The 24231-nt window shown below is 42.4% G+C and overlaps 1 protein-coding gene across 5 annotated transcripts in view; it reads left to right on the forward strand.

Annotated features, from left to right (window-relative positions):
• The window catches only part of NLN (neurolysin), a 66699-nt gene that overhangs the window by 28284 nt on the left and 14184 nt on the right, over nucleotides 1-24231 (forward strand). For 4 of the 5 annotated variants that reach the window (XM_033085943.2, XM_033085946.2, XM_033085944.2 and 1 more), the window contains exons 9-13: nucleotides 744-945; nucleotides 6384-6570; nucleotides 7602-7730; nucleotides 8214-8350; nucleotides 11284-11395. In XM_033085943.2, the coding sequence (XP_032941834.1) occupies nucleotides 744-945; nucleotides 6384-6570; nucleotides 7602-7730; nucleotides 8214-8350; nucleotides 11284-11395 (767 nt within the window). Of the gene's footprint in view, nucleotides 1-743; nucleotides 946-6383; nucleotides 6571-7601; nucleotides 7731-8213; nucleotides 8351-11283; nucleotides 12308-24231 lie in introns of those variants that run through there. The other variant, XM_033085947.2, reaches the window with a different exon arrangement.

Raw genomic sequence — 24231 nt, forward strand, 5'->3', positions numbered from 1 at the left:
GTGGAAATTAGAATATTCAACACAGAAGTAGATTTATTGTATTGTAATGTGAACTCGCTCTCTTCCTCTTAGCTCTTGCTCTTAGCTTTTCCTTTTACCATGCTCTTACCTCTCTCTCTTCCGCTTGCTCTATTACTTTTTACTTTCTTACTGCCCTGCTCCGAGCTAGGGCTGGCAGCTCCAGGAAGGGCCCTCTCACCCATGTCCTTTTGCAATAAACTGCAAGTTCCAAGACCTGGCTTTAGAGATCTTGCCATCTGTCCCAACTGCCCAGCTCACCGTTGCCTCATACAGTCTCCTACAGTTTAGGGCAAAATTTTCAATATAACTTTTCTTTAATCTCTTGCATCACAGTTAAAATGCGTACTGTATTCTTTTGTCTCCTGTAATAAAAAAAAATTGCATCAGAAAACAGAACCTAATTCTTCCTATTCAGTAGCAGTTTAAAACACAGCTGACATCTGAAGTATATAATACTTTCAGCATTTCAGTAATAAAAAGATTCTTGTAAATGCTGCTGGGAATCTTGAAATGTTATGATTTCAATATGAGAAGGGAGGGGACTTTCTTTCTTCTTGTGCTCTTAACTTACTGAGCCTTAGAAGTCATTAAAAGATGAATATTTTTTGTGTAAAACTTTGTCTAGAGACACTGATTGATTGTCCTGTTCTTGAATAAGCTTCACCATTCTAGTGAGCAGGCTTGTGGTTTGAAGACAGTGTCTGATATATTTTTTCATACAGAGAGGGAAAGTATGGGCATGCAGCCTGCTTCGGTCTACAACCCGGCTGTCTTCTCTGTGATGGCAGCAGATTGATGTCTGTCGCTGCTCTGGTAACCAACTTCACAAAGCCGACATCGGATCATCCGTCATTGCTGCGACATGATGAAGTAAAGACTTACTTCCATGAATTTGGTCACGTAATGCATCAGATATGTGCGCAGGTTTGTGATGTTTCTATTCCAGTGTAAGATTTATTTCTTTCTGCACTGTCTCAAAGCAAGGTAGAGTTCAGTTTGGTGGTTTCTAATTTTAATAAAGCACGTATGCAGAATTCTGGTTATTTTTTTGAATCACCAGGTCGGTTTTCATTTTAATATTTATTTAAAACTGAAGCGATAAATACACCTTCTTACGAAAAATGTAATATTTTTGTAAGAATATGAAATTCTGCATTTGCAAAAGTCTATTGACTCATCACAGGTACAGGTAAAGTGAACAAGATGCTCAATCATGGCTTTGTTCAGACAAAGTTTTACTTCTAGTTTTGTCGAGGTATGGTATTAGAAACAAAAAAGGTTGCTATACCTACAAATGAAGATAACTTCTGAAGCCAGATGACCTCCAGCATTTTGGCATTTAGTACTGTTGAGACCTATCACTCTTGGCATCACAAGCATGAATCAGGTCTTGCCTAAGCTGTTTTATTTTCCTATCTGACAGGTAAGGTTTATTGCAGTGACCAGAAAGAACTGAAGGTAGTTTCAGATTTTCCATCAAGGTACCAATAAAGTTGTACAATTTCATTTTTACTTACAGTAATTTCACAACTGTAAGGTGCACCCTTTTGACTAAAATTTTCCGCTGAACCTGGAAGTGCACTTATAGTCTGGTGCACCTTGTGTGATGTACAAAGTTGCAACATTTGTCACCCCGGAAGTGTGAGCCACAAGGGGGAGCTCCGAGTGGCGAGGAGGGGCAGGAGCGAGGGGCTATGGCCGGCAGGAGCTGTGCAGGGAGGGAGGGAGTCAGTGCTGGCCCCGGTGGGGGGGAACGAGCAGCCGCCGGCCGTTGGGGGAGCGAAGCGCTGCTGGGCGCCACCGGCCACGGGGAGAACAAAGCACCGCCGGCCACGCGAAAGCGGCGGCGCTGCCCCTGTGGCTGCGGGAAAGCAGCGGCGGCAGCGCAGCCCCTGTGGCCATGGGAAAGGGGCGAGAAGTGGCGATGCTGCCCATGCGGCCGCTGGAAGGGGGCAAGAAGCAGCGGCGCTGCCGAGCCGAGCGAGGGACGAGCACCAGGGCGACTCTGCGGAGCCACGAGGGGGAACGGCATGGTAGGAGCACCGAGCTGAGCGAGGGAACAGCACGGCAGGAGTGCTGAGCCGAGCGAGGGAACGGCATGGCGGCTCTGCAGAGCCAAGAGGGGGAACAGCATCACAGCAGCATGGAGCCGCAAGGGGGAGGCGGCCCCATGGCTGCGCCAAGCCGTGCCTGCCGGCACCGGGGGCAGGTGGGAGTGCCAGGGCCCACTGCACGGGGAGGGTGCCTGGGGCTGCGTTTAAAGGCTATGCCAATGTGTGAAAAATGTTTCCAAATTGTGCTCCTGCCAGTAAACTCCACGATCGCGGGTTTCCGTTACTAATTTGTTACTTTGTTGCACGCGGCACGGATCTTCGCAGCAAAAAAAAAAAGTGCGCCTTATAGTCCGGTACACCTTATATGATCTACAAAGTTGTGAATTTTGCCGACTCCTGGGGGGTGTGCCTTATAGTCCGGTGCACCTTATGGTCATGAAATTACTGTACATGTAAAATTGACACTGCCAGCTGATAAATTTATTATTAGCCTAAACAAAACTTTACATTTCAAAAAGAGATGGTGTCAGTATTCACACACCAAAAATTTACATAGTTATCTGCCAATTCAGATTGAGCACTTCCTTCATCTTCTGTATGAACAAATACAAAATAATAGAGTCAAAAAAGAATTACCCACATTCAATTTTTCTTGACCGTGATCCTAGAGACTGGGATTGTAGAATAAAGAAACAACAATTTCATCACAGAAATCCATGTATTAAATCCAGAGTTAATAAGTAGGTAGGCTTGATTCAGTATTTTTTAATCATCTTAAAGGTAAAAATACAATTATTGTTTTATAATCTTTGCCCTCTGATAGGTGTTTCTGATATCATAAACACAGGAATAAAACCTAGGCAATATAGAGGGTGTTTGTAAGTTTAACACATTTGGCATTGGTATAAAACAGTGCAAAACTGACTGCAGCATTTTGACAGCCAGTGAGCATGTGCCTTGGTGTTTTGGTGTTTTCTGTGTGCCCAGTTGGCATGCTCACCTCTCCTGTATTGTATGTGAATAGCTGTTTGCATGTGTGCAAACTTGCTAATCCCACACAAGAACATCCTGTCCTCCAGAATTTATGTGTACAAATCATTATCTTGTTTCATATGATTTCTTTAAGCATATTAAGACTTGACAGTTAAATGCTATGTGGGGATGAGACTGGGTGGATTTGTGAGCACTGGTAAAGGTCTGATACTCTATGTAATATTCTGGAAGAGTGAGATATACTGTTGGAAAGTGAGATCAGGGCAGGGAGGCAATTTGTGTTCAGGAAGGAGACCTCTTGAAGTAACTTGTACCAAATGTCTTGATGTATGGGTAAATGAAGATATCTGAAGGCCACTTGCTTTTTGCTCTAGCCACTTCTGTCACTATTTTCTCACTGAGGCTGGTGCTTTCTAGCTTCTGAGCTGTTTTTCAGCAAGGACAGTAAGAAGGGCCACCCAACAGCTATGCATGTGAGCAGTCTAGAAGAGTAGACGAAAGTTTTACTCCATTTGTGTTGTTCTTCTGAAGACATGAGAGGAAGACACATGCATGTGACATAGATGTCAGTTCAAGGTTATGTCCTGTATTATACATGCTTTTTTCAGTAGCCCTGCAAGAAACTAAGTTCAAAAGCCTGTGATCTCTTAAGGATCTATTTCCTAGTGGAGGGTGGACTGTAAGAATATCAGCAGGTCTTAGAGAGCACAACTGAGAATTCTTTTTCTTTAGCACTTTAAATGTTTTGTTAGTACAGTAATTTCACGAATACAAGCCGCACCAATTTGACTAAGATTTTGCTCCTAAACCAGAAATGCGGCCAATATTCAAGAGAGGCTAATATGTGAATAATTTTCTGACATTTACAACCTCAGAAGTGCCAGCCAGAGTGCCGAGCCGAGCAGCTGCAAAGTCGGCATTTTGCGATTGTTACAAATTGCTACTCTGTTGCACCGTGGGTGGAGCCTGGCTGCCTGCAGGCAGCACGGGGGGCGGGGAGAGAGGCGGGAGAGCTCCCTACCACAGCCCGGGGGAGAGACGGGGGGGCCCCGCGCCGCCACTGCCGCAGCTCTGGGAGGCGGCGGGGGACCTGAGCTGCCACTACCACGGCTCTGGGAGGCGACGGGGGACCTGGGCTGCCACTGCCGCGGCTCTGGGAGGCGGCGGGGCACCCGCGCCGCCACTGCCGCGGCTCTGGGAGGCGGCGGGGGACCCGGACCGCCCCTGCCACGGCTCGGGGAGGCGGCGGGGGCTCCGTCCCTGCCTGCCACCACAGGGCAGCGCCGGGCCATGGTGACCAAGCCCAGTGGCAGCGGCGGCTGGCCCCCAGTGGCCCCGCTGAGCGGCAGCGCCGGGCTGGGCTACCTGGCCCCGTCGGCAACCCCGAGCGGGCCGAGCCTGCACAGCCCAAGCCGAGCCAGTAAACCCCGCCCTGCTGCCGTTCTGTTACTATTTGGCAACTTTGTTGCACACGGGTCCTCGCTGCGAACGACAGAGCGGCTTATACTCAGGTGCGGCTTATTTATGGACAAAAAACGAAATATTTGCCAACACCCAGAGATGCGGCTTATACTCAGTGCGGCTTGTATTCGTAAATTTACTGTATATTGGTGAGAAGGAAAAGAAATAAAATTTGGCTGGCAAGAGGAGGTGGACTTATTACAAGACAAGGATGGAGTGAGGGTAAGAAGGCTCTGCAGAGGAATCTGGCCAGCCTGGATCATTGCTGAGGCCAATGGTGTGAGGTTCAACAAGGCCCAGTGCTGGGTTCTGCCCTTGGGTCACAACAACCCCAGGCAGTGCCTCAGGCTGGGGCAGAGTGGCTGTAAAGGACCTGGGGGTGCTGGTGACAGCAGCTGAACATGAGCCAGGGTGTGCCCAGGTGGCCAGGAAGGCCAATGGCATCCTGGCCTGGATCAGCAATAGTGTGGCCAGCAGGAGCAGGGCAGGGATTTGTCCCCCTGTCCTGGGCACTGCTGAGTCCACACCTCGAGTGCTGTGTCCAGTTCTGGGCCCTCAGTGCAAGAAAGACACTGAGGGACTGGAGTGAGTCTAGAGAAGGGCAACGGAGCTGGGGCAGGGTCTGGAGCACCAGTCCTGAGAGGAGCAGCTGAGGGAGCTGGGGGTGTTTATCCTGGAGAAAAGGGAGCTGGGGGGAACTTTACTGCTCTTTGCAACTACCTGAAAAGAGGTTGTTGCCAAATGGGACCAGGTTCTTCTCCCAGGCAGTCAATGACAGGACAAGAGGAAATGGCTGAAGTTGCACCTGGGAAGGTTTAGATTGGATATTAGTTATTTTCTTTTTTCTCTGAAAGAGTTGAAAATCTTTGAAATGGTCTGTCCAGGGAAATCGTGGAGTAAACATCCCTGGAAGCATTTAAAAAATGAGTGAATATGGTACTTGAGGACATAGGCTAACAGCTTAATGGTGAATATGGTGGTGATGCTGTGTTGGTGGTTGTACTTGATAATCTTAGAAGTATTTTCCAACCTTTATGATGCTATGAATCTGTGAGACCAAATAATTTCTGTGTATTTGATCAATTGTCTTTCAGAGGTGATTTCTTTGAAACATTTTGATTTGGAATATGTTTTAAAGAAGATTCTTTACTGTACAAACTTTTCCTCAAAATTGGTATTGGAGCTTCTTAAACATAAAGTTATTGCTTATAATAAATTTTTTAAAAAGTCCTAATGTGTTTGGCTTTCAGAAGAAAGATTCTTTTATCAAAGTGTTTGATTTGAAAACATTTCATGGATAAGGTTGCAAGATTTATTTATTTCAGTCTCTCTGTTACTGGTTAAAAACATTGTGGTATATGTTAACCACAAATATTAAGAATTATGACAAATATGGCAAAGCTTAATAGAATAAGCTGATTAAGTAAAGTCTGTGAATCAGTGTGGTAGACTGCAATACAATAAACTTTTAAAAGTGCATAATTGGAGTATATTATTTTACTTTGGGGTAATACAACAAAAATCTATAATAATTTACAAATTGTGTAATTGTCACAAGGCAGCATGAAAACATTTGTATTGCTGTCATACCATAAAAAGTAAAACTCAATAATACTAAAAAATTGAAGTACTGTTCTATATAATGCAGTATATAACTACTGAGTACTCTATCCCTTGGTAATAGTCTTATGTCTGATTTTTTCCTCCTTCCTTTAAATTTCCTTTTAAAGTTATTACTATTATTTTTATTATTGGTCTGTTCAAATTATTCCTTTTTCTGTGATTTAAACTTTTGGCATCTGAAATGTTAAAATCTTGGCTTCTGTTTTATTTCAATGGCTTTTTATTTTCTAGACTGATTTTGCAAGGTTTAGTGGAACTAATGTGGAAACAGACTTTGTAGAGGTACCTTCACAAATGTTTGAGAACTGGGTGTGGGAAAAAGAGCCATTACAGCAGATGTCAAGACATTATAAAGATGCAACCCATGTTGGAGACACTCTCCTGGAGAAACTTGCTGCCTCTAGGCTTGCTAATACAGGTACTGCTCTGCCTTTTCTCCCTACAGTATATGTATAAAAGTATATAATTTTAAAAAGTGACAAACATAACAAACCTATTAAATTTCTTCCGTCTGTATACTTACCCCTGTCTTTCTGGGTTTATTTGTATGGGTACCCCACTAAAAAAAGCTATGGTGACAGAACTCTTTGCAGGAGCAATAGCAGCTCTGATTTTCCAGACCACCCACAGGACTAAAATATCTTTCCTCTCCATTTAAATTTTTTACCTATAAGCTTTTTTCATTTAAAATTGGTGGTGTGTGTGGTGGGTAGAGGAGGGTAGTCTGGTGTGGTTTTTGAGTGGTGTGGTTTTATGGAATGCATAATCTTATACGTACTCCAGAACAGACACTGTGCAAGATAGTATACCTACATGTATTGTCTACATTTGATTTGCATGCAACACTTAACAGATATGAAATTTATTTGCAAATTTACTGAACAGACAAAACATGTCCCAGACGGTATTGCTATAAACCCTATATGTATCTCCAAACTAAGATTGTAATCTCATGTCATTACCTATTATGTCATTATTATTCTGTCACTCTCACCTCTTTATTCTTGTAATCAGAGCTTCACATATATGATACTAACTTGTTATTAAGCTACTCCTGTTTATTTCATACTGCTTTCCAATCGTGAACAAGAAGTCTTTGTCCATGCACAGACTGTAGCTGAATTAACATTTTCTCTGAGCAAAGGTTCATATCTTGTAGCTTCTTTAAAAAAACTTAAATTTAAATTTACTTTTAAATTTTTTTTTTAATTTTAATTTTTTTTAAAAATTGCTTTATTTTAGTTTTGATCTGTAAGGGAAGTAATATTCAAGAAGAGGGAGCTTAGCATAATGATTCCTTTATCAAAACTATGCTTCTCATCTCTTTGTAAGTGAAGTAATTCAGATGGAAATTACGTAACTCCAACATTCTAATAATTTAGTATGCGTGTTGAGGTCTTTGAAGAAAAGATGCAAATGAAACTCCAGCTATATTTTTTACCCAATTAGGCCTTCTAACCCTCCGTCAGATTGTTTTCAGCAAAGTTGACCAGGCACTGCATACAAAGCTGTCTGTTGACCCAGCTGATGAATATGCTAAATACTGTATGGAGATTCTAGGAATTCCTGCCACCCCAGGTATGTCAGAAAGAAGCTTTTGTACAACATGCCCAAATGGTTCAATTTAACATGCCTTTCTTTCTCAATAATGCTTGGCATGCAAAAAACTGAGTTTTTATTATGGAATAATCTACTTTATGAAGATGAAATAATTATTTAGAAATTTGGGATTACCTTAATGATCTCTTCTGAAGGAAGATTAAAGTAAATTTGAAAGTTAGTATTTTGCAGGATATATTTTAGAGTGACATGATGTGAATTCCACTTTAGATTTTCTGTTACGTCTGTGTTGGATGTACAAGTAGCCTAAAATGGGAAATTGATTTTCTTTTGTTTTCAACAGAGTATGTTCAATAATTTGAGGCATACTCAGACCCTTTATACTAAATGTTTCAAAGTAGTTTATATAAATTCCTTATTAATTTATTGCTGAAGTATTGTATGCATCAAAGAAATAACTGTATTTTATTTCAATAACTTGATGTTAATCTACTTTTCAAGGAACAAACATGCCAGCTACTTTTGGACATTTGGCAGGTGGTTATGATGGTCAATACTATGGATATCTGTGGAGCGAGGTGTTTTCCATGGATATCTTCTATAGCTGCTTTAAGCAAGAAGGAATAATGAATCCAAAGGTAGATGATGAATACCTTTTGATAAACTCTTCTGTTGCACTTTGTCTCTGAAACCACATTTATTGCCATCATGATCCCTAAGTATAACATCTCAATTACTACTGGTGTACCTGTCAAGTTCAGATCAACAACAAAAAAGGTGTAAAAGTAACTTTAGGAAAACCATCTTAGAATTTCCAAGAGCACTTGGCTTTTAAAACAATTCTTACATCACTGTATATTTTGTACTGTAGTACTTTTGAGATGTTGTGTTGCCTTTTCTAATGCCTTCCTCTGTCATTTTAGACTGAAAAACCATTCCTCCACTGCAAGGGCAGATGCATCTTCATCTGCTGTGAAACCTGTATGATAGTGATGCTCTGTTTCTTTTATATTTCCAAAACAGACTGTGTACCTCAACTATGTGTTCCTTTTATTTAGTTACTATTTAGAAAACTGAAATTATTTTGAGCTTTCTCTGTCACAACAGCATAGTGTGAAAGTTGTTTTGTCTTCAGTTTGAATCTTAGGTCCATTTTGAAGTCCAGAACATTAAGAGGTTCTAATTTAGTGGGTCTTTTATTCCCTAGAGTAATTCTACAGCCTCTTCTGCCTCCAACAGACAAAAAGGGTAATTAGTGTGGTTAGTAGTCCTACCAATCCTAGCAATGTTTTCCGGAGATTATAGTATTAGACTTGAGGTGCTACAGAGGAGATAGATGAGTTCTATCATGGGAAAAACCTTTTAGGTTTCCTGGTCCCAAATCAAATCCAAGATGGATCCTGGTCACAAGTCTTTACACTTCCATAAATCTTAGTTCATCTACGAATTGGGGTCAATTATACAACCACAGCCCCAGGCTATGAAGTCTCAACCCCCTGGCTTGCCCCCTTTCCCTTGCAGTTGTTTATGCTTTTTGGGTACTGGTTGTCCTTTGTTCTCTAGCTAGGAAAGGATTGTTTTGTCTAACTACCCTGTGAGGAGAACTTACTAACACCTAACATGAAGTTTCAGAGTTACACATTAAGCAGCAGAGATTCTGAAAAATATATAAGCTAAAACCCAAGGCATCATTTTAACCATAACACTTCATGTGAATGCTGATTTAACTTCAGGGATAGCTGTGGTGATTTTTTTTTTCTCCCTCTTCAATGCTCTCTTTTCAAATTAGATCTCTTTTAACTCAAATAAGTATGACAGCATCCCATAGAATAGGATGAATTTTGTAAACAAATACTGGACACCAGTATGTTTTTTGCAGTTACTTGTACTTCATTATGTCTAGAACTAGACTAGTCTTGAGAACAGCAGAAAAGAAAAATGGTTAAGGTATTATGACTAAGCTTTATAGAAATTTGGCTTACTTCTTCCTTATTGAATTAAACATCTCCTCTTTTGAGCAAAAGTTATACAACCTAATTTCAGAGACTGAATGTATTAAAATTCCTCCACAGACAATTAACTGTAACTTGCTCGGTAGCCAAACTCCTCAATTCTTGCACATTATCTGAACTAACCTCTTGTCTCCCTAGAACTGAGGAGTATTCTGTCTCTGAAGGGATAGCAGCAAAGACTCAAGTCTACTCAAAAAGTACTTCTAAACTACAAGGAACAGTATATTAATTTGCTGCTGGTGTTCAGCAAACTAACAAAATTAGTGAAATCTGACCAATGTTTCAGTTATTTTTTTTTAACTTGTTATATATTTTTATTTTATTTACGTTTTTTTCCTGTTGTAATTCAGACAATGCAAATGGTAGTTCAATTAAATCATGGAAGCCCATGACTTAAAAATACCCTTACTTGTTTTTGCAGTACAGTTATGTCTTGGTTTGAAAGACAGGTGTCCACTAAGGAAGTCAGCAACCTCCCTTGGAATGGAGAATATGACTCCCTTCCTTCCAAATTATTCTAAATTTGAAACTAAGGGGCTTTCAGGCAGAGATATTGGAACGGTTAACAGTTCTTTACTGGTATGTATGTGTGTAACAGGGCAGATAAACAATAACAATGACCAAAACCCCAGAATACCCAATTAACACTCTGCACCCTCTCTGCAGTTTAATCAGTTTCCCCGTGGTGCAGTTCCTTGCACGACCAGTAGGGACGCTGCAGGCTCACGGCCAGGCAGGGGGAATGTGGTGATTCCCCCGTGCCTGCAGGGGGCGCTGTGGGGCTGGAGCCATGTGGGAATGGCGGCTTGGGAATGGCAACTGGGCCTGGAGGGGAAGTCACAGGTGGCAGCTGGTCCTGATTGCTGGGCTCCTGCACAAAGGTGGGCACCCATGTATAGGGACACCTCACATGTTGGCTCCAGATCCGCCCCCGCAAATGGCCGGGGAACAAAAAAAAAAAAAAATTAAGCAGACTTGCAGCACAGGAAAACTGCAGCAGATTGGGAGCTGAATTAAGTCTCATTTTCTCTAAGAGAATTTAATAGCTGAGTTAGATGTGTTTGTATGTATGATATGTACAACTATGGATATTACATGGGTGTAAGTGCCGTGCCATTCCACAATGCTATATCTGTCATTAATCTGTTTGGATAACAGAGATTAAAGAAAGAGAGATCATCTGTTAGAGAAAGGATGTTGGGTTTCCCTCTTCCTACCTGTCAGTCACAGGGGTAATTCTTCACTGAAGATTTTGAGGAGGTTGTGTTTTTATGCTTTATAGAATGTCTTCAGACAAGTTGTGATTGTAGCTTCAAAACCAGTGTAAAACCACAAGAAAAATAAATTCTTTAGAATTGGTCAAATTTCTGTTCTCCTGAGTTCTTCCGACAGATCTAAATTATACTGTATCCTAATATATCCTAATTTGGTATTAGGAAAATCTGGAAGGAGGAATGTTGTTTTATCCTGAATAGATCTTTAAATATGTAACAAATACAGAAAAAATGGGGCAGTGGGCCAAATAAGAAATGCTAACATTCTGCTTTACTTTCTGTCAGGCTGGGATGAAATACAGAAACCTCATTTTGAAACCTGGAGGATCTTTGGATGGAATGGATATGCTACATAATTTTTTGGAGCGTAAACCAAGCCAGAGAGCTTTCCTATTGAGTAAGGGATTGCGTGTTCAGTAAAGTTCTGATTCTTTTATAATGGCATATAAGTATGGAATGAGCTGGAAATGTCAGTGTTATTTCGCATTTTAACAATGTATCGCTCTAGGGAAACCAGGTCATTTTTTATGATTTTTTAAATTGCTTAAATAAAAATGTGACTTTTAAAACAAAATTTAATACGACTACAAAATTCAACACATCAGGGAAAAAAATCCTGAGATGTGCAGAAGCCGGGGAATTTGGATGGTAATTTTTAAAAATTGTTATGAAATAATATTAATTAATACTAATTAATATGAGGAGTTAATGCCATGTTTCTTTTATAAGAGATGCACTTAAATTATGTCTTGTGAATTAATTTTAAAACTGAAGGGGATAAAAAGAATACAACCAGCAATAAAGGAAACAGATTCATTCTTATTCTCTATTCTTTGTTGTATTGATGGCTCACCAGTGTCTCTGATGGATAGGAAGTGTGTTTATTTTGTCATTGTTTGAATTCAGTCCAGCTACCTGACAAATTTCAAGACTGAGAACCTGCCCCAGATACCTCTACAGCAAAGATGTTTGTGTGATACTTTTAGACCTAATTCTGATACATGTTAAATTTTTGTACCATTTATATGCTTACATAGCATAATTAAAAAGGAAAAAATCAGCCAAAATCTGTGACTTTTTAGTTATTCCACCACTCTTTCTGTTGATGACCAGAAATCAAGTCTTTGTTTTTCAAATTATATCAACACTGGCATTGAAATATTGTACTCAAGCAATTAAAATGGCTTCAGTTGGTTTCTTAAGTATTTTGAGATACAAATAAGAAAGGAAGGAAATAAGATATCCCTGATGGGAATGATGAAAGCCATTTACAAGTCTTCCTGTTTCTTTCCAGTGTGGCATGCAGAGATGCTACAAAAAGATACAATAGATTTAATGATTTCAGCTATGGGAGTGTGAAAATAATGAAGGAGTTATTCCACAGTTTTTATGCAAAATCAGCAAAATTTAGTTTTACAAACCAACTCTACACCATCCAAATAAAGCTGTTAATCCAAGTGCACTTTTCTTGTTTTAGGTACCATATCTTATTGTGGTTTTGCTATTATAGTTTATTTACTAGCCAGTACATTTTAGACATTTGAACCACAGTTGTAAATATGGTATGAGTCTATAGTTTTTTGTTCAACAGTGAGATAAGAAAATATGCCTGGTCAACTCTAAATACAGTAATTTCACGACCATAGGGCGCACCGGACTATAAGGTGCACCTCTGGGAGTCGGCAAATTGTGCAACTTTGAACATTATATAAGGCGCACTGAACTATAAGGTGCACTCTTTTTTTTTGCCGCAAAATCTGTGCAATGCGCAACAAAGTAACAAATTAGTAACAGAATCCCACGATCGTAGAGTTTACTGGCAGGTGCTCAATTTACAAACATTTTTCACAGATTGGTGTAGCCTTTAAATGCAGCCCCAAGTGCCCTCCCTGTGTGTGGGGCCCGGCACTCCCTCCCGCCCCTGGCTGGTGAGGCGTGACTCGGGGCGGCCACGGCTCACACCTCGGGGTTGCTGCGGTTCAGGGCGGCTCAGGGCTGCCACGGCTTGGGGCAGTTCAAGGCAGCTTGGGGCCACCTGTGGCTCAGGGCAGCGCGGCGCTGCCTGCTCCCTCTCTCCCCACGCGGCTGCTGCTGGCTGGGGGCTGGCCGGTGCCGCCCCACTTCGCGGCTCGGCGCTCCCGTGACACTGCCCCCCCTTGCGGCTCGGCTCACAGCTCACACTTTTTTGCAGCAAGGAGCTGTGCCGCGTGCAACAAAGTAACAAATTACTAGCAGGTGCTCAATTTGCAAACATTTTTCACAGATTGGCGTAGCCTTTAAACACAGCCCCAAGCGCCCTCCCTGTGTGTGAACACTCCTGCCCGCCGCTGGCGCCGGCTGGCGAGGCGGGGCTTGGGGCAGCGGCAGTTCGGGGCTGCCATGGCTCCCTCCCTCTCCACACTGCCCAGCGCTCTGGCAGCCCCGTGCAGCTCTGGGAACCCTGTGCTCCTCTGGTGCTCTGGGAGCTCCGCGCTGCCCTGGCTTTCTGGGTGCCTGTGCCGCGCCGGGAGCCCCGGGCTTTTCCCCTGTGCCACCGCTGCCCCGATGCCACCGGGCTCACCCCAGCCCGGCGCTGGCCTGATGCCGCCACCGGATGGGCTCTGCTCAGCTGGGGACTGTTGCGGGCTTGCACTTCTGGGTTGGCAAATTTCACAACTTTGTCCATTATATATAAGGCGCACTGGACTATAAGGCGCACTTCTGGGTTCGGGGGAAAATTTTAGTCAAAAGGGTGTGCCTTATAGTCGTGAAATTACTGTACTCTATTCAGCAAAAGAAAACTGGTATAATTCACTTTGGGTCAAAGCTGTGCATTTGTTTTAGGAAAAAAAACCTGAAATTGGCATTGTCCTCACATTTTGTGAGTGTTTCTCCAAGTGAGAAACTTGATTTTTTGCCTTTTTTTTCTTTTAAAGCATTGAAACTGGGAAGTTAAAATTGAGCTTAATTAGTTTCTGAAATGGAAAATCTGAATGGACATGTCTTTGAACTGCACCAGTTAGATGTGAGGAATCATAACTATTTGTAGCCAAAACAGATTAACTCTACAGTCTTACCAGACCACACAATGAAGTCTCATCAGTTAAAATTTTAGGCTACAATTCTGCTGGGTCATGAAAAGGTAATGCGTGGAAATCACAACTATGAGAATATCTAGAACAGTATTCTATGTGGCCAGAATGGAAAACTGAAAAAACTGATGGATACAAGATTATCCCAAAACCTATGAATTTTGCCTGGATTGATTTCCTGTACATGCTTTTGCTTACAGTATTTTGTCGTCTTTTTATACATGTTTAAAATTCTTGTGATTCTGTTTTATCGACATGGTTTTTTCTTTCACACTGTAATGATAGCTCCGAATATTGAAAACATTGTAAAAAATATACTATGTGATAATTTTCCCAAATGAATCTGCAAATCTAAGCAACGAAACCTTTATTAAGAAGAAAAATGCAGTTTTTATTTTACATTTGGTAGGCAGTTTTCCACACGAGGGAGACCTTTCTCTGCATAAATCAGCAGTCTTGGATCAAGGTAGATAATTGTAAGCATTGTAATTATAGACAAAATATGTGGTGATAAAAAGTCATGTGGAGATTTAAAAGTTAGATTTAGAACAGTACTGATGGTAATTACGACAATTTAATTGACTTTTAAATTTTCTTACTCTTTAGTGTGTGTGCTTGTGTGTTGTACAACGTTGAGTAGCCAAGATACTGAAGTGCAGGAGAATGTCTGCTATTACTTGTGTGTGAAAATGCCTGCATGATTGTACAACTATGTTAGCAGCAAATGGATATCCATGTGTGTAGGGAGGAAAAAACTAAAACATATTGTAACCACAAATGAAAATGTTATGTTCTGTATCTGTTCCAAAAGAACAGTTTTACTGTAATTTGTTTTTGTAGAAGCCAGTTCCTTCATCAGGCAGTAATTAGGTCAAATCAGCCTCTGGCTAGCACTACACTCAACACAGAAAGCTAATGAGTATATTCTGAAGTGCTTATGAAAATCTTAATGTGGTAACATATCAAACTTATCTGCTAAGCTTTATATTGGCTTCCTGGAGCCTTCTGAATTAAATTTGGGTTGGATTAAATGACTTATTTTCTTCCAACTAAAACTTTTTCTATGATTCTATGAAATTGATGTTCACGTTTTTATTCTAAATACCTGATCATGGAATGGAAAAGGAACCTGGGTAAAGATGTGTTTTCTGTTTCTGCACCTGTCTGTAATAGGCATAAAACTTTTAATAGGAAGAACTTTCTCTGACACTATTCTAAGGCTGTGACATGGAGTCCCTCAATAAAACAGGGAACCCTTCTGCTTTGCAGACACGAGTTGGTGACCTTGATACTGCCAGAAACAATCATATATATGATGCCATGCCAAAACATAGGTATCTATGTAAAAATAAAAGCCCAGCTTATATTAGAGTTGCTAGACCTAGGCTTCCCCTGAATTAAATTTCAAAACTATAAAAACCTGAGTTTATTCCAACCTGACTTTAAGTATTCACTATAATAAATGAGGAAGTAAATTGTAGTTTTTGTCTGTAACAAACAGACACCTTTTAAAGTTAGTATTGTATCTTCTTAAAATTCCACTATGTTTAGAATTATTATTTTCTTGTATTAGAAATTCAAACTGAACTTTGGGTTCACAAGAAAAGCTTCACAGGAAAGGGTAAAATCAGAGACTTAGGAGTTAATGCCTATCCACTTGCCACTGAGCAAGTGGATAACAGTGGCTTTCTCTTTCTGTTGCTTCACTGTAAAGGGTAGAATGGTTTGAGCATGTGGCTGAGTTACAAGATGGCCATGTGGTGGCCCAGCAGCCACTTCTGCCTACTTGTCTGCCATAGCATGTAGGCCCTTTCTGGATTGGCTGCAAGTCATGTGGTAATTTTTACATAAAGGTAAAAACAGTCTGAGTAAGAGGTTTAAACTTTGTGAGATATGGTGGCTATTAGTTGCTATGCTTCTCTCTGAAAAAAAATTAAACTTTATCCAAATACCTTTGGAGGTAGTGCAAGGTAGTTGAGCTAAATGGAGATTCCTGGAGGGATTTTCCAGAAGCATAAGAGCTGTTTGCATGATAAGTGATGATTGATAGGGGTTAGAAAGGCTAGACATTAGCTGGTTGTGTGATACCACAGTCAGAGGAAAAGGAAAGAAAGCAGTTAGATGGAAGGATGAAGTTGGAGAAGGGTGTTTTGACAATAGTTGTTGAAGGGTTGAAGTGGATGTCAGAAGCAGATAACAGGAAGAGGACTAACTTGATGTATAGTGATTTGTGAAAGGCAATTTAAATATTTTTCATTGTTTATGAATTAGAAACAAGACATGCTTTTCTATGAATAAATTTTTTTCTTACTTGTAAGCCAAAGAACCTGAAACTATGCACTGTCCTTTACTTGAGAACTTGACTTCTTCCTGACATCTGGAGATTAATTTTTAGTTTCACAACTATTTTCTTCATTAGTATCTTCTAAATAATAGGTTCTCGTGTTGGAAGGAAAGACCTTTTTGGGGAAGTTCAGTTTGTGGGGTATGTATCCTGTATAGCTAATCATCACTGGTCTGTGTAAAAAGTGAAGATGATTCTAAAGATGTAGTCCCAAACAACAATCTATTTTAGACCTCATTAGGACAGATAAAGACAAATTAAGTAAATGAATTGGAAGAAAGTGATTTCCTAGAAACCAAGAATAGTTACCTAATTTTGCTCATTATTGATTAACAGAGAATAGATTCAAGCAATACTTGTTTGCTTTGTACTCCTGATGAATTGAAAAGGTTAAAAATCTCAGTGTTAAGAGAATCAAGGAGTAAAGTTATTGTGAAAAAATTGTGAATTAAAAGTTGCATGCCTTTGAGATTCAATTGGCCAAAATACCGCAATTTCATATTTGTGAAAAATTCTGACTAAGAACCAATCTACTCACCAGTGAAAAACAGCAGTTAAAAATAAACAAAACAGAAGTGTGTGGTCAGAGGTAGGAAATAGTTGTAAAATGAGGAATTTTAAAGTGTTAAAAATTACAAAGAAGACTAAGACTGTCAAGGCAAAGAAAAATGGATATGGAAAATGGAAAAGCATTGTACCTAATAATATGTATAATTTAATGTGTTAAGAATAAATAAATACCACTTGTGTTACAGACCCTTCAGTGGATGGAAGTGCTAATATGGCAAATGATAACCAAGACAATTTTTAATTCAGTTCCTCTTCTGTATTTACAAAGAAGCAAGTGATGCAATCATGTCTTGTGAGAACAATGGGGTACTTTCCAGTCTATTAAAGTGAGGAGCACATTAAGCAATACCTACTAAGAGTAATCATTGTGGCATGAATAGGGTTGGACAACTTGCACCCTACAAACAAACAAGAATTAGTGGTGAGGAAGTTTTTCTCAGTGCTGTTAATTTGGGGATAACTGGGCATAATGCCATTGTACTAAAACACTGCTCATGAGTTCTAGTCTTCAGAAACCAAATAGGTGACTATTGGTCGCATAGCTTGAAATCCAACTTCAGTGAAAAAGTGGGAAGTCATTAATATGGTTCTGTTACTGAAGAGCTAACAGCAAGTGTAATTTATAAAGTGCAAATGATTTTATGAAAAACAAGTTTTTTCAGACAAGCCTGATGTATTCATTTATGGCCATTACAAGCCCATTGAGTGCAATTGTAGAGATTTCTGTATTTGATTTAGTGCTACATATTTTTATTTAAAATAACACTATATGGTATCAATAGAGGATATATAAAATGGATTAAGAGCAGCTAATGTTTGAGAGTACAGTAATTTCACGACTATAAGGCGCACCCTTTTGACTAAATTTTTTCCCTGAACACAGAAGTGCGCCTTATAGTCCAGTGCGCCTTATCTGATGGACAAAGTTCGGAATTTGCCTATCCAGAAGTGAGAGCTGCGAGCCACATGGGGAGCCGGCAGGGCCATGGCTGCCAGGTGGAGGCAGGGCTGTGCCCCGGCAGGCATAGCCCGGCCCCATGCAGGTGGGGCGGAGCCCCGGCAGGCATAGCCCGGCCCTGTCGAGGCGGCACGGAGGGGTGGCGGGCACAGCCCAGCCCTGGGTAGGGGGCACGGAGATGCGGCAGCTACAACACGGCCCCAGAGAGGGGGCAAGGAGGGGCGGCGGCCACAGCCCAGCCCCAGGAGGTAGCATGGAGGGGTGACGGGCACAACCGGCCCCGTGGAGGTGGCATGGAGGGGCGGCAGCTACAACGCGGCCCCAGAGAGGGGACATGGAGGGACAGCAGCCACAGCCCAGCCCCGTGGAGGTGGCACGGAGGGGTGGTGAGCACAACCCAGCCCTGGTGAGCCTGGGGGCTCGAGGCACTGCTCCTGCCTGGTACAGGCGGGCCTGGGCGCCAATGGCTGCCCGGTTGAGGCGAGACCTCAGCAAGCAACCATGCGGGGGGAGCTGGGGGCGGAGCCTCGCTGCAATAAAAAGTGCGCCCTATAGTCCGGTGCGCCTTATATGATCTACAAAGTTGCGAATTTTGCCGACTCCCGGGGAGTGCGCCTTATTGTCCGGTGTGCCTTATGGTCGTGCAATTACTGTACTTGTTGGCATAGAATTACCACTGAACAGGGTATTCTGTAAATTTCTGACTTCTGAAAGCATCTAGAGGCTCGTTACAGTAGCCAGTTCAATCAGAATTATTAGGAGACTGTAGCAAGAAATGGTTTGGTAACCTCATGATGGATGAGCACAAAAATACTACAAAAGAACAAGTTACTTCTGTATACCATAGCAGTAAAATGGGCACAGCAATTGCATAGAAATTTGACGTCCTGATTTTTATCTGGCGTTAGTAAGCCTTGTTATTCCAAATAAACACTGGTGGTTCTAGATGTAGAATAAAGTTAAGTGTGGAGCTCCTTGCCAAGGATATTATAGAGGTGGTTGTTTTATACATGTTCAAAATAAAACTCAACACAATCCAGTCTTAGAAGAGAAGCCATTGGAGGGTATTTAAAAACGTAAGACCCTTATCATCATTAGAAAAGACCTTGCAAAGTAGAGGGTGGAAATAAGAAGACTATATAGATTTTAACATGTATTACAGCCCTATTGACATTTCTTTTAGGCATCTGCTTTTAGCCACTGCTGGAGATAGGATACTGTATCAAAGCAACCTGCTGCTTGATCTAGTATGAAAATTGGAGAAAGAGCAGAAGATGACTTTTAGTCTATAGGTGTCACCATCACATATTAAAGACACCTGTATGCCTTGAGGACAAGAGAAGTTACAGTAATTTCACAACTATAAGGCGCACCCTTTTGACTAAATTTTTCCCCCAAACCCGGAAGTGCACCTCATAGTCCAGTGCGCCTTATATAATGGACAAAGTTGCGAAATTTGCCAAACCGGAAGTGCGAGCCGCAATGGGGGGGCGGTGCCACGGGAGTGCCAAGTCACAAAGTGGGGGGTGGGAGCGGGCGGCCACGGCCGGCAGGAGCCGCGAGGGGAGGGAGGGAGCCGCCGCCAGCCCCGACCCGGGCGCGGATGGAACAAGAAACCGGGCAGCGCCACTCCGGGTGCAGGGACGGGGGAAACAAGAAGCCGGGCGGTGCTGGCCCTGGCTCAGGTGCGGGGGAAATGAGAAGCCAGGTGGCCCTGGCCCGGGCGCGGGGGGAACAAGAAGTGCAAGCCCACAACAGCCCCAAGCAGAGCCCACTTGGTGGCAGCGTCGGGGCAGCGGCAGCGTGGCTCGGGCGGCTTGGGGAAAGCGACGGTGGCAGTGGCGCAGCCCCTGCAGCTGTGGCAAAGTGGCAGCGGCGGCGCAGCCGCATGAAAGTGGGGAGAAGCGGCGTGGCTGTTGCCGAGGGAAAGCAGCGAGAAGCGCCGCCGCCGCCATCCGGGGGGAAGCCGGGACGCAACGTGGCTGCGCGGTGGGAGCTGTAAGCCATGCCAGATGGCGCTGGGGGTGGGCGGGAGGGCTGCGGCCCACTGCATGGCAAGGGGCTGCGTTTAAAGGCTACACCGATCTTTGAAAAATATTTACAAATTGAGCACCTGCCAGTAATTCGTTACTTTGTTGCGCACCGCCTGGCTCCTCCCTGCAAAAAAAAAGTGTGCCTTATAGTCCAGTGCGCCTTCTATGATCTACAAAGTTGCAAAATTTGCCGACTCCCGGGGGGTGCGCCTTATAGTCCAGTGCACCTTATGGTCGTGAAATTACTGTAAATAGAAATAGATACATTCAGTTTAGTCTGAATAGAAAGATAACAAGTCTGGGTTGGAATGCTGTTAATCTGGTTTTTTAGGAGGAAACTTAAGGTGAGGGGTGTAATAATTAGGTAACATTAATTTAGTGTACATAAGCTTGATGTGGTCAAAAGTTGTATGTATAATTATATGTATACAGAGGTATGATCTGTAAAGAAAAAAGAAAGAAACAACCAACACCCCCTTCAATTTTTGCAGAAGACTGATGGTGATCTCTGAGAAAACACAGAGAACTGGCTGAAGAATTCCAGGATTTATCTAAGATGACAGGAAAAGAGATTTTCATTGTGGGGAAAAAATTATTTGCATACCAGAGAAAAATTTATTTAGTTCAATCATATAACTGTCTCTCACAGACTTTTTCCTGGACAAAAGGAGATGTACTATGAAACCATTCATAGACTTCAGGGCAGAAAAGTCAGTCTCAACTGTACCTGTGTTCTTCAAAAGCATGTCTAAAGCCTGAGCATTGTAAATTCTCAAATTGTAACAAGTGCCCAGGCTGGAATGGCAAGAGTTACATTTGCTAATCATGTATTATCTTCTTGATGCCTAAATACCACTGAGAACTACAAGGGCATTGTCAGGGTGTGCAGAGGTTTGGTTTAAATGGCAGAAGCTCAGCTTTAAATTAAATTGGCCAGACATGTCAAAACCGTAAGCAAGACTTCTTCTTACTAGCAGAAACAGAAAAAAAAAATGCTGGCCTGCTATTAAACAGGAGAAGTGAATCAGTCGCCAGCAGCTCTGAAAAGGTAGAGGTTCTCAACAGTTTCTTCACCTCTGTGCTTACCAGCACTGTTGGGCCCCAAATGTAGGGAACAAAAACCAGGCTGATGCAAATACAGATCTGCTGTCAGTGAAGGCAGAGTTGATATGTGAGCTGTTGCTTGAGCTTGACCCTTACAACTCGAGGGGCTCTGATGATATCCCCCCAAGGGGTCAAGACAGCTGGATCATGTCATTGTGAGGCCAGTCTCCATAGCCTTTGAGAAGCTGTGATCAAGGAATGTCCCAGAAGACTGGAGGAAGGCTCATGTCACCCCCACCTACAAGAAGAACTTAAAGGAGGAATCAGGAGAATACGGAGCTATCCATCTTACTTCAGCCCCTGGGAAGTTTAAGGAATAAATCCTCCTGGGGCTGTTGCATGTCAGGTGAAGTACATGACTGGGAAAAGCCAGCATGGATTCCCCAAGGGAAAATTGAGTTTGACAAACCCAGCTGCCTTCTACAACACAGTAACCTGCTTGGTTACTGTTGGGTGACTGATGGACACTGCTGGGCCAGATTTCTCCAAGGTTCTCAGGATTGCTTCTCTCAGCCTCCTTCTGGAGAAGCTGTTGTGTTATGGCCTGGACAAGGGGTCTGTAGGGTGGGAGCACATGGATAACCCAGGTCAATCCCTTCTCTTCAAACTGACAGCCTGGCTCAAGGAGGGGTCCCCAGGGACTGGTACCGGGCCCAGCATTGTTTATTTTGCAAAGTGATCTAGAAGGTGGGATGAAGTGTATCCTGGTGAAATTTTGCCATAGTAGCAAACTTTGTGAGGAAGTATAGGATTTTGCAGCTGGGAAAGCACAGTGCAGGAGTGCAGCACAGGCTGGGATCTCCCCAGCTGGGGAGCAGGTCCAGAGAAGGGGCTGGGCGCTCCCGGTGGGCTCAGCTCCATCTGAGTGACCTGAGTGCTCCTGCAGCACAGAAAGGGAGCAGATCCTGGCTGGCTCAGATAAGGGCTTCAGCAGCAGAGATGAAGTCCTTTCCCCACTCCACACACTGCTTGTCAGGCTCCACTGGAATAAATCCTGCGTTCAGTTTTGGCCCCTGGTGCACAGCACAGGTGTGGACAGGCTGGGGAGGGTCCGGAGGAGAGCACAGAGGCAAGCACAGGGCTGGGAAGCCTGGCATGTGAGGAATGGCTGAGGGAATGGGTTTGTTCAGCTTTGAGAGCTTTGAAGGATTGGGGGACACCTTATCCCTATGTTCCAGTGTTTAAAGGGTAGCTACAGAGAAAATTGAGGTTTACAAGGAATCACATGGGAAGGAGGAGGAGTAATGGGTAGAAGTTACTCCTGGAGATATTCCAATTGGACACAACAGGAAAATTTTTCTCAATTATAACAATTAGCAGCTGGAATATGTCCTCAGGAAGTGTGGATTCTGCAGCTTTTGGACACTTTTAAGATCCAGCTGGACACACTGTTGGGTTGGCTTGTCTAGATCACACTTCTGCAAAATAATACTGGACCAGGTGATCCTTGATGTCCCCTTCCAGTCTGGTATTCTGTGATTCTTAAGTATCTTGAAATAAGAAGATAGTTTACAAGGATCCAAGACAGAGTTTGTTTCTGTAGCAGAAGGGGTGCTGTTTCTTCTTGGTTTGGAATAGGTGACAGAATAGCTTTGTGTTTTCAATTTTTTTTTCTTATGATATTCCACACCCGAAGCAGAGACTGCATCTAACTATCTCAAAATAGAAAGAGGAAAAGAGACAATTCAAGCTGCTTTGAGTGCTTTCTGGGCTGGAGAAACCTCAGAGAGTAGAAATTCTGCCTGCCTGATACGTGTATTTCATTAATTTGAGCTCAGTACTTAAACTCAGCATATTGTTTGGGAAATTGCACAGGTGTGATTCCTTAGGCCACTGCAGAATGCTTTTCCAAATAAATCCCCAATATGTATGTTAGAGTAGCATTTGTTTAGTTATCAACAAAGTTCCTAAAATAGTAAAAATTATTATTGAAACATTTTTAATTATTATCGAAACATTTTTATTAGTGTTGCTGGCCCACACCTGTAACAAAAATTATGCTTCTCTAGATTTCTTACTCATAGTAACAAAGATGTTCCAGTTGCTGATGTGGTTTTACTGTACAACTTTAGTTAAAATAGAAAGTGGCATCAGAAGCATAAAAATTCCGCTGACTTCATTAAAAAGAACTTTCTGTTTGTGCAGAAGTGCTATATTAGGAACATAGAATTTAACATAAAAATAAAAGATTAATTCAGGCATCAGCAGAATCTCAGAAGCAAAATTTCAGATGCAAGAGAATAAATCTCTTAATCATTTCCACTGCTGAATCTCACTAAGAATTTATGCCAGAGCTTAGCAGCTAACTGGTATGATGTTATCTAATTTTGAGGCATTACTTAATTTATATTGGCTTTTTGTTTTCTGGTACGTGCTAGGTATCCTCAGAGGAAAGATTTTGGCTAAGAAAGGTTATTCCATTTTATAAAACAGAAAACTATTTATCAAATATTTCAGTATGTCATAAAATTAAAAAATAATGACATATCATAGAAAATAAATACTTAATTTTCTTTCACAGTCTTAATGAAGAATTACCTTGTTTTAAAGGAAGTACAGGAGAATATAATTTTGTTCTTGATATTTACAGTAATTTCATGACCATAAGGCACACCGGACTATAAAGCGCACCTCCGGGAGTCGGCGAATTTTGCAACTTTGTACATAATATAAGGTGCGCCAGACTATAAGGCGCACTTTTTTTTGCCGCAAAGATCTGTGCCACGTGCAACAAGGTAACGAATTAGTAACAGAATCCCAAGATCGTGGAGTTTGATCGAGGTGCTCAATTTGCAAACATTTTTCACAGATTGGTGTAGCCTTTAAACACAGCCCCAAGCGCCCTCCGCGTGCGCGGGGCCTGGCACTCCCGCCCGGCGCTGGCTGGTGCCGCCCGGCTTCTCATTCCCCCCGCGCCCGGGCTGGGGCCAGCACTGGCTCCCTCCCTCCCCTCGCGGCTCCTGCCGGCTGTGACCTCCTGCTCCCGCCCCACCTCGAGACTCGGCACTCCCACGGCATCGCCCCCCCCCCCCCCCCCCCCGATTGCGGCTCAAATTTCCGGTTTGGCAAATTTCACAACTTTGTCCATTATATAAGGTGCACTGGACTATAAGGCGCACTTCCGGGTTCGGGGGAAAATTTTAGTCAAAAGAG

The sequence above is a fragment of the Catharus ustulatus genome, chromosome Z, assembly GCF_009819885.2.
Source record: "Catharus ustulatus isolate bCatUst1 chromosome Z, bCatUst1.pri.v2, whole genome shotgun sequence".
Classification (NCBI taxonomy): domain Eukaryota; kingdom Metazoa; phylum Chordata; class Aves; order Passeriformes; family Turdidae; genus Catharus; species Catharus ustulatus.